The sequence below is a fragment of the Rhinopithecus roxellana genome, chromosome 13 (genome assembly GCF_007565055.1).
Source record: "Rhinopithecus roxellana isolate Shanxi Qingling chromosome 13, ASM756505v1, whole genome shotgun sequence".
NCBI lineage: Eukaryota > Metazoa > Chordata > Mammalia > Primates > Cercopithecidae > Rhinopithecus > Rhinopithecus roxellana.
Window position 1 is genome coordinate 28,127,975 of NC_044561.1, and position 16,548 is coordinate 28,144,522.

Sequence of the window (16,548 nt, forward strand, 5' to 3'; positions counted from 1 at the left end):
ATGGCTGCTTCCTGCCCTATAGACAGTCATAAGGAGCTGGCAGGATAAGACCTGTACATGCAGCCACCTGGTGCCAGACACAGCAGCAAGGCCACCTGGACCTGGCCCACCCCACCTCTGTCTGCAGCAGCAGGGCTGGGCAGGGGAGCTGAGGGGAGGGGCAGGCCTCAGACCTCAGTGTCAGAACCAGACCTCAGTGTGAGCCTAGGCTCTGCCACACTGGAGCCCCGTGCTCTTGGGCAAGTGACTTAATCTCTGTGAGCACAGTCTTCACTGATAAATGAGGGAGGGATGTGCCCTCTGAACCAGGTTGTGGCTGCTTCCTATGGGGCTGTGTTAGGCACTGTGGGCACAGAGACTGGGGCTTGCATGAAGGGGCAGTGTGCTCTGAAGGCAGGGCTGGAGTCCCTGCAGGCTGGTGATTCCTTCAGCTGGGGAGTCAAGGGGGCCTTCCTGGAAAGGGGGTGAATTGGGGCCACAGGGGCCATGTCTCCCCAAGTCTGGGACCCAGGCTCCAGTTCGTAGGGCCAGCTCAGGGGCGGGTGCTCAGCTGTCTGCTCTGTGGCTTCAGGCCCCAGAGAGTTCAAAGGGCCAGCGCCCCCGCCCCCTAGGAAGACCTCCGCCCCCTGAAAGGCTTCCCTGACTGCCGGGGCCCAGCTGCAGGTCCCCTCCCAGGCCGGCAGGAGGCCAGGCTCGAAGAGGGCACCCGCCGCCCAAGGTCGCGCCGCCCGTGGCGCCCCCATCCAGGCCCGCCCTGCGCCCGATCGCCAGGATTGCATTTCCGCGCCGCCGGGACCCCGCCTGATCCGCGGCCCGCGCGGAAGGCGCCACTGAGTCCCGGCCGCGGGAGCGCCAGACTCAGCACCCAGCACCCGCCGGCGACGAGAGGAGAGAAAGGCAGCCGCCTCCCGGCCCCAGCGCCCTGGCTGCGGCCCGCCCCATCTCGGCGCCCTCCTCCGCCCCCTTCTCCCCTTCTCGGGTACCCCCCGCCTCTGCCCCGGCTCCCGGCCCCTCCTCTACCCACCCCTCCTCCTCGCCCCCGCCCCGCCTCGCCCGGCCCCTCCGCGGTCCCCGCCGCCCGCGTACGGGGTGACGCAGCGCCGCCTCCCGCCGCCTGCCGCCGGGGCCACTGCAGGGGCCGCTAAACGGTCCGGCGCCCCTCGGCGTCCGCGCGCCCCCCGCCTGGCGGACAAGCCCGCCGGCGGCGATGGGGGCGACGGGGACGGCGGAGCCGCTGCACTCAGTGCTGTGGGTGAAGCAGCAGCGCTGCGCGGTGAGCCTGGAGCCCGCGCGGGCGGTACTGCGCTGGTGGCGGAGCCCGGGGCCCGGAGCCGGCGCCCCCGGCGCGGGTGAGTGTCGCCGCCGCCCGGGTTCGACCGGACCGGGCCAGGGAGCGGGGGCGGCGTGGGGGACCCGGCTAGCGGGACCGGGTGCGGGGAGCGGGCGACCGTGTTGAGGCTGGGGGCCCTGGGAGCGCAGGCGCCGGGGAGGGTCGGGGCTGGCGGGAGGGAGGCCGGGGCCAGGGTCCGGCTGGGCGCTACCGTCTGCTCCGGGAACCGGAGGACAAAGCGCCGCGCAGTGGAGGGGAGGCCGGCGCCCCATCCCCGCGGGGAGGTGGGACCTGGGGCGCGTTCACGGGGTCGTGGCCCCCGGTGCGGTCTGTCCGCAGGGCATCTCTGTACAGGACGGACTGTGGATGGATCCTGAGGGGGGTGCCAGGCGCTCCCCACCCCGCGCATTGCAGTTTAATCCAAGAACAGATGCTTTTTTTAAGCAGGGATCCGAAACCTGAGAGGCGCCCTTGCAGGATGAGGACTTCCTGTTAAGTTAAAGAAAGAGCCCCTGACCTTCTGTGGGGTGTGCTCCCTACTCGGGATGGGGGAATTGATTTCGGTGCCACGAGTTGACCACTTGCCCCGCAGAGGCCCTCCAGATGAGGAGAAGAGTGACTTTGGTAAACATGGAGGACGCACAGCCCACCCTGGAGGGCCGCGGTGCAGCGGCAGGACGGCCTCCTCAAGGCTCTAGGGCAGAGCTGTCTGGTGGCAGAGAGGTTGGCAGAGGCTTATAAAGAGGTGCCCTTCTGCACTCCGGGGCAGCGGGAGGATTGCAGCAGTTCAGGTCTGGACAGTGAGAAGGGGGAGGTGTTGGCGGCACAGGAGACCCAGGCTGGGTGGTAGCGGTGTGTTCCATTTCATTCATGCCCTCTTTGGCAAATGTTTATTGTATGCCTGCTAGGGACGGACGGGGGCCAGCATGTGTGACACAGTCGCTGCTGCAGCAGAGCTTTTTTCCTTAAAGGGAGAGACAGGGCGCACAGAGACAAGTGTCTGATGGAGTTGGGCACTGAAGACAGAGCTTGCAGGGTAGGGGGCAGGGTTGTCCAGGTGGGGCAGGTCACTGTGTGGTAGCTGGTGGTCTCAGCAGTCCTCACTCACACGGTGGCTTTGACCAGTGACCTGGAGAGACTGAGGGTTCTGCATTCCAGGGACAGATCCATCCAGGCAGAAAGAGCGGCGAGTGTAAGGCCCTGAGACCACCAGGAGGCCAGTGTCACAGGAGTGAAGGGAGATGGGGGAGGGAGAGTGGGGCCCAGGTCTCCTGAAGCCTTACAGGCTGAGAGGGCGACTTGCTTTTCACAGTGAGTGGAGTGGGAGCCCCTGGAGGGCCTTATCCAACTTAGCATTTCCAGGGATCTCATGTCCTCTGCGTGGAGGACCCAGAAGAGGGATGGGTCCTGCAATGGGGAGGCTTTGGCCCAGTGCAGATGGGAGATGGTGGTGGTCAGGGTTGGATGTGGAGGGACTGAGTACGGGAAGGAGGTCTGTTGGAGCTGCTGTTTGCTAGAAGAGAGAGCCCTGCAGGAGGACAGAGGGTTTGTTTTTGTTTTTGTTGTTTTTCTTTTTCTTTTTCTTTTTTTTTTTTTTTTGAGACGGAGCGTTGCTCTGTTGCCCAGACTGGAGTTCAGTGGCGCGATGTTGGCTCACAGCAACCTCTGCCTGCCGGGTTCAAGCAATTCTCCCTGCCTCAGCCTCAGAGTAGCTGGGATTACAGGAGCCTGCCACCATGCCTGGCTAATTTTTGTATTTTTAGTAGAGACGGCGTTTCACCATGTTGGCCAGGCTGGTCTCAAACTCCTGACCTCAGGTGATCCGCCCACCTCGGCCTCCCAAAGTGCTGGGATTACAGGTGTGAGCCACGGTGCCCAGGCTTTTTTCTTTTTAATTATTGGGGTGAGTGTGGTGGAAGCCAGGATTCACGGTGGATGTGCAGAGCTGGGGTGACACCGTTAGACCTTGTGCGCAGTCAAGGTCAGGAGTTCTGGGCGGTTTCTGGTGCTGAGCTGTGAGGATCTGCGGGTTGGGTGCTGGTGGGGACAGAGCTGAACGTTAGGTGGGGCCAAGGTCGAGGGGTGGTCTCAGACCCATGACCAACACTTGGTTTCCAGCCCTGGGGTCACCTGTCTGTGGCTGGGCATCCGAGACTTGACTTTTCTAAGGTCTTTCTCATGTCTCCTTTGGGAGAAATGTCACACCTCAAATATTACCTACCAGGGCCCACACACAAGGAGAACAGATGCCTGGCCTGGGCCCAAAGGGTTTGTGCTTTGTTGTAAATCCCTAGGCTTCAGGAAGATGACTGCCTTCCCAAGGGCTTCCTAAGTGCGGGCCCTGGGCTTCAAACCGGATGGGTTCCTGAGTGGCAGCTGCTCCCATCCTAGGGATGAAGGGGCTGATCTGCAGGGACTGGAAGTGACTGGCCCAATCCTGTGCTTGTAGCCACTGGGCTGTAAGGCCTCCCACGGGCTCCAGCGGCCGAGGAGACACCAGATCCCACCTTACAGGGTGTCTGTGTGGGAGGTCAGTCATCACTGCTTTCTGCCTTGGCGTCCCTGGCCAGCTCCCATTATGGCTTCTAGTTGCCTGGGTCAGGGCTTGATGCAGTGCAGCATCTGCTTTTGTCCAGCGTGCTGGGGTTTGCCTCTCGGCATGCTTATTGCTTCACTCTCTTTTTTTTTTTTTTTTTTTGAGACGGAGTCTCGCTCTGTCGCCCAGGCTGGAGTGCAGTGGCCGGATCTCCGCTCACTGCAAGCTCCGCCTCCCAGGTTCACGCCATTCCCCTGCCTCAGCCTCCCGAGTAGCTGGGACTACAGGCGCCCACCACCTCGCCTGGCTAGTTTTTTGTATTTTTTAGTAGAGACAGGGTTTCACTGGGTTATCCAGGATGGTCTTGATCTCCTGACCTCGTGATCCGCCCGTCTCGGCCTCCCAAAGCCAAGGCATTTTTGTGCAGGTTCATCCTGAGCTGCCTGACTGGCCTGCTGGGAGCTTGGTCCCTCTTGGAGAGGGAGGGCCCTGGTTGGTGGGGCCATGGTTGGTGGGGCCCTGGCTGGTGGCCCTGGCTGGTGGCCCTGGCTGGTGGGCTCCCTCCGGGAAGCAGCCTGCCCTCTCCACCCAGGAGTGCTCTCCCACGTGATGGAAAAATCTCAGCAAGTTGGGAAACGCTAAGTTGTGAATGAGTTCGGAAATACAGCCACATTGTCTCTTGGTTTTTTCTCATAACTTTACAGTCCTCAGAAGGAATCAGGCCCAGGTTCGATTCTTATATGCTTGAGGTCAGTAGGGCCATAGTAGGGCAGAAGAATGTGAACCAGCTCACAGGATACTTAATTTGGTCAGCAAGGTGGCATTGCCCAGCCCTTGCCACTCCCCCAGGTGTATCTGGGCACACTGGGATTGACTAGGTTAAGGAATGATGAGAGGTGGAGAATTGTTCTAAAACTGGCCCTAGGAGACCTGTGAGATGAGGCAGGAACAGCCCTGGAGCTCCAGGTGACTAATGGGCTAAGGACAAAGGCAAGGCCACTGTGTGTGCCCTGCTGGGGTGGCCACTTAGTTATTCCGACTCCTTTGTTTTCTCTGTAGCATCACCCCTGTTTCAAATGTGGACAGTAGGAGTGGGAATTGACTGGGCCCAGAGGCAGTGATGTACAGAGGGAGCTGGCTTTGAACCCAGGCACATGCACTTTCCTCTGTGGATCATCATGCTGGGACAGTGACTGACCTGTACAGGAGCAAAGACAAGGACTAGCAATTCGGATCGCTGCAGCTTCCTGGGCCAGCACCTCACCCAGGCACCTGAGGAAGCCGCGACAGCCGTCCCCTGGGCCACCAGCCTGGTGGGAAGTAGGGCAGGACAAAAACAGGAACTGGAAGTGGGTCATGCTCGTTGAACTGGAAACACTGCGTTGATATCTGGGTTATTTCCCCTGGCTGTCGCAAAACACACTTAGATAAACGCTGGGCCTGGGAAGAGTGTGTGTGTGTGTGTGTGTGTGTTGGTGGGTGAGGGGGCTGCTGCCCAGGCTCTACCTTTGTGGGAGGATCCTCCCCTTCCTTGCACTAACCCCACTTGGGATGTCCCAGGCTGGTGGTGAACTCACTGGGCAGGTCAGTGCTGTCGTGTCCTCAGCACACCCTGCAAAGTGCCTGGCAAAACATAGGCATGCCACAGATACTTTAAAATTTTTTTTTCCCACTTACAAAAGTAAGTCATGTTGATTTAATAATATCTACAAAACACAGAAAAGCATACACAAAAAGTCATTCTTCAACTTAGATGTGATTAATATTTGGTATTTGTGTATATGTAAATAAATATGCATGAAAGAAAAGTTGAGAAAACATACTGCAGAGTGTTTTCCACGCTACTAATTCCCCTCCGAAAACATGATTTTAAAAAATTGACTTTATCAAGGTCTAATTTGCTGCAATAAAACTCAGACATTTTAAGGCACATAGTTGGATAAATTTTGATAATTGTGTGCACCTGTGTAAACATCACCCGGATAGCAGCAGCCCAGAACCTTCTCCTGGGCCCTGGACTGCTTTCTCGCCAGGGACGGGTGCGATGCTAATAGAGTTTCATATAAATGGAATCATGCCATGTGCACTTCTTTGTGCCCGGCTGCTTTATCTCATTTTTTTTTTTTTTTTTAAGATTCATCATGTCAGCAGTTCCATCTTTCTGGTTACTAGTCGTATTGCATTGTGTGGGTACACTAGTGTATCCGTTTACCTGCTGATGGGCTTCTGGACAGTTTCCAGTCCATTCACCTTGACTATGTGGACAAAGACACCCTGATCCTTTGGGGGCTATGCTTTTGCTCCTCTTGGATGCGTATTTAAGAGTAGAAAGGTGAATCATAGGAAAATATGTATATATATATGTATGTATGTATGTATTTTTGAGTGTATATAATATATTTTATTATATTTTTGGAGTCTTCTTCTGTTCACCAGGCTGGAGTGAAGTGGCGAGATCTCAGCTCACTGCAACCTCCACCTCCTGGATTCAAGTGATTCTCCTGCCTTAGCCTCCTGAGTAGCTGGGATTACGGGCACCTGCCACCACGCCTGGCTAATTTTTGTATTTTTAGTACAGACAGGGTTTCACCACGTTGGCCAGGCTGGTCTCAAACTCCTGACCTCAGATGATCTGCCTGCCTCGGACTCCCCAAGTGCTCGGATTACAGGCGTGAGCCACTGCACCCAGCTGTGAATTCTTACAAGAAAATAGAGGACACTTTATAATATTGGAATGGGAAAAGGCTCTCCTAACCAAGATGAAATCTAGAAAGAATAAAGAAAAAGCTGGATTATTTGACTCAATAATTTTAAAATGTCTTTTGTAAGATATCATAAATTTTTTAAAAAATGATGGGGGCCGGGTGCTGTGGCTCACACCTGCAATCCCAGCACTTTGAGAGGCTAAGGTGGGCAGATTACTTGAGGTCAGGAGTTCGTGACCAACCTGGCCAACATGGTGAAACCCCATCTCTACTAAAAATACAAAAATTAGCTGGGTGTGTTGGCATGCGCCTGTAATCCCAGCCACTCAGGAGGCTGAGGCAGAAGAATCGCTTGAACCCGGGAGGCGGAGGTTGCAGTGAGCTGAGATTGTGTCACGGTACTCCAGTCTGGCAACAGAGCGAGACTCCATCTCAAATAATAATAACAATAATAATAATAACATAAAAATTAAAAATGATGGGGTACTATTTGCAACAAATAGGATAGAGAAAGGGTTAACTTTTTTTTTTTTTTTGAGATGGAGTCTCACTCTGTCACCCAGGCTGGAGTGCAGTGGTGGCAATCTCGGCTCACTTCAAGCTCCGCCTCCCAGGTTCACGCCATTCTCCTGGAAGTACAGGCGCAGCTGGAAGTACAGGCGCCCACCACACCTGGCTAATTTTTTGTGTTTTTTTGTGTTTTGTTTTGTTTTGTTTTGTTTTCTGTTTTGTTTTGTTTTGTTTTTTGAGACGGAGTCTTCCTCTGTCACCTGCGCTGGAGTGCAGGGGCGTGATCTCGGCTCACGCCTGTAATCCCAGCACTTTGGGAGGCGTGAGCCACCGCACCTGGCCATCAATTTTTATATCAGTTTAAAATGTTTAAAAAATGTTAACCCAGCCAGGAGTGGTGGCTCATGCCTGTAATCCCAGCACTTTGGGAGGCCAAGGCGGGCGGATTACAAGGTCAGGAGATAGAGACCATCCTGGCTAACACGGTGAAACCCTGTCTCGGCCTTACAAAATAATGTTCCAAATATCCAGGAAATAACCCACAATTACATTATTTTGTAAGGCCGAGTCCTGTTAATGTTTTTTGGAGGCTGGGTGTTGCGCATGCCTGTAGTCCCAGCTACTCAGGAGGCTGAGGCAGGAGGAGCATTTGACGCCAGGAATTCAAGGTTACAGTGTTCCATGATTGCACCACTGCACTCCATCCTGAGTGACAGAGCAAGACCCTGTCTCTTAAAAAAATAAATAAATAAATAATAAAGTCCTTTGGACAATTTTTCTATTTAATTACATTAATTTATTAATTTATTTACAGTCTCACTGTTTCGCAGGCCGGAGTGCAGTGGCTCAGTTTCGGCTCACTACAGCCTCAACCTCTTGGGTGCAGGCCGTCCTCCTACCTCAGCCTCTCAAGTAGTTGGGACTACAGGCATGTACTGTCATTCTGGCTAATTTTTAAAATTTATTTTGTAGAGACAGGGCCTCACTATGTTGTCCAGGTTGGTCTCAATCTTCTGGCCTCAAGCAGTCTTCCTGCTTCAGCCTCCCAAAGTGCTGGACTTACAGGCATGAGACACCAGACCTAGCCAATGTTTATTTTCAAAAGCAGGTACTCAGTCTGGCTAGGCACAGATGGCAGGTCTGTCTCACGTGGCGAGGGAGGTGGGCCCTGGCTGCCCAGCCTCCGAGGCCCTGGCTGCCCTGGTTTGGTCCCTCAGGAGCGAGGCTGGACTCATCTGGTCATTCTCAGAGGCAAGTATTCCTGCTCCAGCCCCCTCTGCTCTGAGCGCCCCTCTGCCCCCAGCACACCCTAGCTCCTCTGGGACAGGGCCTGCACCCACCCTGCTGCCCCATAGCTCAGACATCCCCGAGGCCAGAGCTGGAGGTAAACCTGGCTCCCAGCCGTTGACTCTGCACGCCAGCCTCTCCAACCAGCAGGCCTGCCTCTGTGGATCTCTGGTGTCCTCGGTTCATTGCCTGTTTCTTCTGTCTTGTCCAGAGTTTTTAGTTGTAGTGGGTAGGAGAGACAGGCAGTCGGGCTTGCTTCATCCTGGCCAGAACCAGACGTCTGAATGCTGCTTTCCATTTAGGCCCATGTGTGCTGTGCCCTGCGGTGCTGTGGGCGTCACACCCAATGGGATCCTCACAGCCCTCTGAGACGCCCCTTGTTGTCTTCTTGGAGGTGGAGACGTGGGACTTAGAGCTCAGCTCACAGGTGGGGAGTGGGGACTCAGAGCGAGGCTGCTCCAGAATCTGGGGTGAGCTCCCTCTTCAAAGGCGGGGACTCTGGGATCTAAGTAGCCCCCATGGTCTTTCATAGCAAGGTGCACGGCGGGAGGAGCAGGGTTCCTGGAGCAAAAATCAGTCCAGTTCCCATGACAAAGTTCCCTGAGGCACTGTATGGTCCCTGGAACCCTCGGACCCCCCCGTCTCGTCCCTAGGATGGGAGGCGGACGCAGGTTTCCTGCGGCCTGACAGTGGGCGTGGAGTGGGGACGGCGGGTGTTCCGTGTTGAGACGCCACCTGGTCGGGCGTGGAGTGGGGACGGCGGGTGTTCCGTGTTGAGACGCCACCTGGTCGGGCGTGGAGTGGGGACGGCGGGTGTTCCGTGTTGAGACGCCACCTGGTCGGGCGTGGAGTGGGGACGGCGGGTGTTCCGTGTTGAGACGCCACCTGGTCGGGCGTGGAGTGGGGACGGCGGGTGTTCCGTGTTGAGACGCCACCTGGTCAGGCGTGGAGTGGGGACGGCGGGTGTTCTGTGTTGAGAGGCCACCTGGTACGGACTTCAGTTCTGCGGGTGTCATCTGAGCAGGTCTAGGATTAGCTGGTTCATTTCCTGAACCCACAGACGGGCTGCCCAGGTGTGTGATTCGGACCTGCCCTCCAGAACCCTCCTGGCTTAACAGGAAAAATACAGTCCTGTGTGTTGGCTGCCACGTGGGCTGTGCAGGTGACATGCCCGTCCCCATGCCACAGTCCTGTTTCCTGAGAGGAATGATTTGGCATCTTCGGGTCCAGGCCTCTTGTGCATGCCAACGGAGCATCCATGCTAAGGAGTGGCAGGGCTGGCAGGGCCGGGGGGCGGGGGTTGGGGCATGCACAGGACATTCAGAAGCCCTTGGACCTTGGGTGGTCACTGGGTGGTCCTGTGGGGTGCTGACCAGGCCCCTGCCTGAGAGTGGGGCAGGCGGACCACAGCACCTTCAGGCTGGTATCAGGGGACGTTAGGACGGGGAAGGATTTCTGGGGTGGGTTCCACAGGGAGTGGACACTGTTTACTTGAGTTGTGTCCCTAGAACTAAAAAGGCTGGGCACAGTGGCTCATGCCTGTAATCCCAACACTTTGGGAGGCTGAGCGGGTGGATCGCTTGAGCTCAGGAGTTAGAGAGACCAACCAGGGTAACATAGAGAGACCCTATCTCTCCAAAAAAAAAAAAAAAAGATAGCTGGGCATGGTGGCACACACCTGTGGTCCCAACTACTTGTGAGGCTGAGGTGGGAGGATTGCATGAGCCTGGGAGGTTGAGGCTGCAGTGATATGAGACTGCACCCATGTACTCCAGCCTGGGTGACAGAGCAAGACCTGTCTTAAAAAAAAAAGAGAGAGAGAGAGACATTGGTGGCTACTAATGGTGTGCTGACAAGGGTCAAAGGTCACATTTTATGGCATGAAATGTGACGGGAGGCCACTGTGCATGGCTCAGTTTGATCCAGGAACTTTTAGTGTAAGCAGTAAGTTATAATTGGCAGGTACCTTATCCCAGCATCATGAACTTTGGGGGCTTGCTATGAGATTTTCTTTATCATCCGCATGGTCAGAATAACCATGGCTCAGCCTCACTGGGTTGCAGAGCAGAGGTCTTTGGGCTAAATTTGCCACGTATTTTTTTCTTTGTTTGATTTGCATGGTGAGTTTTTCTTTTCCTTTTAAAATTGTAACTAATGTTCTACAATCAGAAGGTTTCCCATAAAAATCCAAACTTGGGCACATCCCTGTGTGACAGCAGCACCTGCAGCGGAGACAAGGGCTGGGGACACAGACGTGCAATCGTGTCTGGATAAGTCGCAGCTCAGGGCTGACCCACCACATGGGTTCTGGCTTCTCCCACCTTCAGTCTGTGTATCAGACCCATCAAGGGCTGTGTTGGGGTAGACGTAGTGGGCGGGGAGGGAAGGGGGACAGTTTGACCACACTCTGAGTTTGCTGCACGTGGGATTTCTGGACTCTCCCTGGCAGTGGTGGTCAGGGCTGGTTTTTGGTCTTCCTTGGCATAGGCAAGCACTCACCTTGAATTTTTATTGAAGATCAGATGTTCACACGGCTCGTGTTTATTGAGTGGCGGGTTGCCAGGGAAATGCGTTTGCGTTGCGTGTAATTGCAGGGGAATCAGGCCACCCGGATCTCCTGGGTGTTCTTCCTCTGGGGTGACCCTTACTGCTTGGACCCTAAGTGGGCCGGGCATGCGGAGGTCAGTGTGGCCTGTGCCACTTCTCCTGGACCTTAGCATCCCCTGCACTGTGTGTGGGTATGATCCACAGACTTCCACACTGGACTGGGCACTGCTCCAGTGAGCACAGTGGGCAGCGGCCTGCTCTCTCACCCACTTCCTTCTGCCGGCTCTCACGTGGCAGCTTGCTTTAGTGGAGAGTCCCAGGGACAGCTGCGCCCTTGGCTGTGAACTTGCTTTTGTCTCATTGCATATCCCCGAGAGGCGAAAGCCATCTGGGGCCTCCCGTCGACTGCGTGAGGTCTGGAGTGGCGTATTCCACTACCTTGCCCCTGCCCTGCCATGAGCATGCTCACACATGTGTACCCATGTCACTGGCAGACACTCAGTGCTCCTGTGACACACGGGAAACCTGTGCGCCCTCCTGCTGGACGGGAGGCCACTGTGCATGGCTCAGTTTGATCCAGGAACTTCTAGTGTCAAAACTGATTGACAGCAGGCACTGTTTTCATCTGTGAGTCACCAGCGTGAAATAAATTTGATTTTAGTGGATCACTACAAGCACTAAAAAACACAGAGAACAGAATGGAAAAAGAAGCAACTGGAAACCAGCGTGCTCTCAGCTGCCCCTAGCAGGCATCCCCCGGGCTGTGGCAAATGCTGCAGCGGTCTGCAGAGAGGGAGCCAGCAAACACGTGAGCCGCCCAAGAACCAGGAGGCCAGGCTCACTCGCTGACGTGGCATTTGATTTCTCTGGAATGTGATGGCCATTTGATCATTACCTTTATTGGAGAGCTCGCTGCATGTCAGTATGGTCACCGTGGTGTCTCATGGGCAGGAGAATTTATCTCTGTCAGCAAAAGAATATGAAGGTGCCCCAAATTCCCACCTTCCGCCCTTTGCAAGATGTTCCCACAGCGTCTGTCCAGCCGGATCAGGTGTGTTTTCTCCCGCGGGTGCTGTGGCGTGTCCACACACTACATGCTGTGCGGGGATGCCGCTTGGAGCCGGTACATTGAGACTCACCCTCGGAGGGCAGTTCCTTCTGCTTCTGGAGAACCGTCTGCATTCTCCTGTGTGCCAGCCCTCGGTGGCCCCACTGCCGTCCGCATGACCTGCCCTCAGATGAGCAGGCGACAGCTCTCCACCCGGCGGACGCTGGCGAGCATTTCCTGAGCCCCCGCAGGGAGCTGCTCTCCGTTTGTTCAGATTCTTGGCCTGGTTCTTTGTTTCCTAATTAGAAATGAGAGTTTTGAAGACTCGGGTGTAATGCCCGGGACACACCGAGGTGAGGAGAGCGGGAGAAGGGGTGAGTGCTGCCCGGCCGGAGGCGTCGTACTGTGGAGTCCTCCGCTTAACACAGGGACAACGGCCTGAAGGAGGCAGAGCCTCCATCTCGAGCCCAGCCTTTTTTTGTTTTGTTTTGTTTTTGAGACGGAGTCTCGCTCTGTCGCCCAGGCTGGAGTGCAGTGGTGCGATCTCGGCTCACTGCAAGCTCTGCCTCCTGGATTCATGCCATTCTCCTGCCTCAGCCTCCCGAGTAGCTGGGACTACAAGTGCCCGCTGCCACGCCTGGCTAATTTTTTGTATATTTTTAGTAGAAACGGGGTTTCGCCGTGGTAGCCAGGATGGTCTCGATCTTCTGACCTCGTGATCTGCCCACCTCAGCCTCCCAAAGTGTTGGATTACAGGCGTGAGCCACCCCGCCCAGCCGAGCCCAGCCTTTTTGACAAGAAAGGAAGCCATCATTTATCAGACATTTTTGTGCTTGAAACTTTTTCACCCTTTATCTTACTACAGTTTCTTTTTTTTTTTTTTTTTTTTTTTTTTTTTTTTTTTTTTTTGAGACGGAGTCTCACTCTGTCGCCCGGGCTGTAGTGCAGTAGGCGGATCTCAGCTCACTGCAAGCTCTGCCTCCTGGGTTTACGCCATTCTCCTGCCTCAGCCTCCCGAGTAGCTGGGACTACAGGCGCCCGCCACCACGCCCGGCTAGTTTTTGTTTTTGTGTTTTTTTTAGTAGAGACGGGGTTTCACCGTGTTAGCCAGGATGGTCTTGTGATCCACCTCGTGATCCACCCGTCTCGGCCTCCCAATTTACTACAGATTCTAAAACCCCTGTGGGGTTCATCATTCCACCCCCTTTACAGCCATGCTCCAGGCTTAGCCGCTTACCCGCAGTAAGACAGCAGCCGCATGCAGGCCAAAGCCACGCCAAGTCCAGCCACTCGTCGCCGCCTGGGGAATGTGTTCCCACCCTGGCCGCACCACTTCAGGTCTCCTGAGTCAGCAAGGAAGCCCTTGTCCTGAGCCGTACCCAGTGCAGTTGACCCCCAAACAACATGGGAGTCAGTGCCCCAGCCCCGTGCAGTTGAAAACTTTTGACTCCCCAGCACTTAACTACTAACAGCCTACTGTTGACTGGATGCCTTGCGATAACATAAATAGCCGATGAACACATATTTCCTATGTGGCCTGAATTATATGCTGTATTATTACAATAAAGTAAGCTAGAGAAAAGAAAACGTGGTTAAGAAAACCCTAAGGAAGAGAAAATATGTTTACTATCCGGCAAGTGGAAGTGGATCGTTACAAAGGTCTCCATCCTGGTGGTCTTCATGTTGAGTGGGCTGAGGAGGAAGAGAAGAGGAGGGATCGGTCATGCTGTCTCAGGGGTGGTGGAGGCGGACGAGATGGAGGAGGTGGAAGGGGAGGCAAGAGAGGCAGCTGAGCTCAGTGCCACTTTTATTGAAAAATCCAGCTGGGCGCGGTGGCTCATGCTTGTAATCCCAGCACTTTGGGAGGCCGAGGCGGGCGGATCACCTGAGATCAGAAGTTCGAGACCATCCTGGCCAACATGGTGAAACCCCCATCTCTACTGAGAGTACAAAAGTTAGCTGGGTGTGGTGGCAGGCTCCTATAATCCCAGCTACTCAGGAGGCTGAGGCAGGAGAATCGCTTGAAACCAGGAAGCGGAAGTTGCAGTGAGCCGAGATCACGCCACTGCACTCCAGCCTGGGCGACAAGAGCAAGACTCCGTCTCAAAAAAAAAAAAAAAAGAGAAATGAAAACTCCCCACGTCAGTGGACCCTCGAAGGTTAAGCCCATGTTGTTCAGAGGTCAGCTATATTCTTCTTTTTTTTTTTTTTTTCCTGAGACTGAGTCTCACTCTGTTGCCCAGGCCGGAATGCACTGGTGTAATCTCGGCTCACTGCAACCTCTGCCTCCTGGGTTCAAGCAAGTAATGCCTCAGGCTCCGAGCCTCCGGGGTAGCTGGGATTACGGGAACACACCACCATACCTGGCTAACTTTTGTATTTTTAGTAGAGATGGGGTTTCACCACGTTGGCCAGGCTGGTCTCGAACTCCTGACCTCAAGTGATCCGTCTGCCTCGGCCTCCCAAAGTGCTGGGATTACAGGCGTGAGCCACAGTGTCCACCCTGTGTTCTTATTCTTGACATTCCTCAAGCTGTGCAGACAAGATTGAATTTTATTCCTCTATTAACTTTCCTGTCCCTTTTTAGAGACAATAATTCCATTTATTAATCTGTGTAAAAGGAACGTGTGTAAACGAATGACCCCCGCTGGCATCTGTTTCTTTTTCTCACACCAGAGGAGCAGGCACACCTTGCTGCAGGTCCAGTGTGGCAGAAGGTACCTGGACTCACCCCACAGTGTCCTTGGTTCAGTCTCTTGTCCTGTCCTGAACACTTGTAGTTATTCAGTCATACTCAAGTGGGATCATCATCACTCCACCCAGAGTGGCCACCCTCTCACAGCCGCTCGCCCTCTCCCTCCCAGCAGCCTCTGCCTCTTCCCAGCTCCTGCCCCTGCATCGCCTTCCTCCACCCACAGGGAATCCTCTGAACCCTGACCCTGACGTTGACACTGGCCCCGCCCCCGGGCCTGCGTCACTCCTTCCGGCAGGACCTGTGTGGACCACCTGGCCTCATGCTGGCACCCCTGGCACGGCATGGCCTGCAGCCTGGTCCGCATGGCAAGTCCCTTCCTGGGCTCTTGGAGTCTGTGGGACTGAATGTGCAAGGCTGAAAGTTAGTAACCTGTGGACTCAGGTGACTGTCCTGGAGTCACTCGTAACTTACTGTGCTATCTGTTGTGCAGTTTCCTAAACCAGTCCATCAGATGTTGGAGAACTGACCTGACTGCTGATTCTCAGACCATGGCTTGTTCCCACTGCCTGTCACCGCTTCTTATCAGACAGCCATGGTTGTGGTTATCCACAGGCACTAGCAGGTCCCGAAGCCTGTGCTCAGCGGTCCAGGAAGATCGCAGTGTGCATTGTCATATCCATAGGTGGTGAATTCCTGACTCACTGTCTGTGTCATTGAACCCTGCCCCGAGCGTGGCCCGTGCTGGGTCCCGGAGCTGCAGAGGCCTGGCATTAGCTCGGTCTCATAGGACGAGGATGCCATGGCGTCAGGTGCACTCACAGGGTTTCAGTGCCATGGTCACGTCCCTGCACGACTGGGGGGGCAAGGCCAGCACCTCAAGAAATAGGGGGTGGTTAAGGAGGCGAGCCGTGCCAGACGAGAAGAGCCACATTCGAAGGCTGGTGGCGGAGACAGGGAAGCTGATTCACGTGCGGGTGTCTGAGATGCCCTGAGATCCCGCGTGGCTGCCCTGTATGGACGCCAACCCGCAGAGCGGAGAGGGGCCTGGAGCATCAGGGGTCAGGGTTCTAAGGGAGAGGAGAATAAGAAATGGGTGGAAATTGTGTTCTAGAGTCACAGCCTCGAGGGCAAGATGGGAAGCCAGGACCTGGTGTGGTAGTTCATGTCTGTAATCCCAGCACTTTGGGAGGCTGAGGTAGGCGGATCATCTGAGATCAGGAGTTCGAGACCAGCCTGGCTAACATGGCGAAACCCCGTCTCTACTAAAAATACAAAAATTAACAGGGCGTGGTGGTGGGCACCTGTAATCCCAGCTACTTGGGAGGCTGAGGAGGGAGAATCACTTGAACTAGGAGGTGGAGGTTGCAGTGAGCCGAGATTGCGCCACTGCATTCCAGCCTGGGCAGCAAGAGCAAAACTCCATCTCAAAAAAAAAAAAGGTGGGAGGCCAGGAGGGAGGCCCAGGTGGGGTGCACTGGAGGGTGGGGTCCCTAAGAGTCTCTCTGGACCCCACATTCTATACCCAGGAGCAGGATGCACACGGACACCTCCTGGGACCTTGAAACCTCCATTCTCCAGCCGGACTTCTTCCTCTGTAACCCTCTCCCCAGCAAGTCTGCTCCCCTGGGGCTGGCTTCACTTCAGAGGGAATCAGGAGGTCCCACTACTGACTTTTCAAGGGTTTCTGCCGTGGTCAAAGGCCCAGTTCAGTCACTACCCTCTTAGATTCCTAGAACTTAATTTCCATGGGCAGCAACTTTAAAAATGATGCAAAATTACTACAAATGTTATAGCATTTCTTTTTGCATTTAGCTACAGCAAAAATATAGTATTTTAGCTATATTGCAGGTTTTATAGCCAACCTAGGGAGCTAACCACAAATTATAACGT

General features: G+C 54.9%; 1 protein-coding gene across 2 annotated transcripts in view; it reads left to right on the forward strand.

Annotated features, from left to right (window-relative positions):
- Positions 1–742: 742 nt before the first annotated feature.
- CERK (ceramide kinase) overlaps positions 743–16,548 on the forward strand; it is a 55,501-nt gene continuing 39,695 nt past the window's right edge. The window contains exon 1 of one of the 2 annotated variants that reach the window (XM_030914102.1): positions 743–1,349. In XM_030914102.1, the coding sequence (XP_030769962.1) occupies positions 1,208–1,349 (142 nt within the window). In that variant the 5' untranslated portion in view covers positions 743–1,207. The remainder of the gene's footprint in view (positions 1,350–16,548) is intronic. The other variant, XM_030914103.1, reaches the window with a different exon arrangement.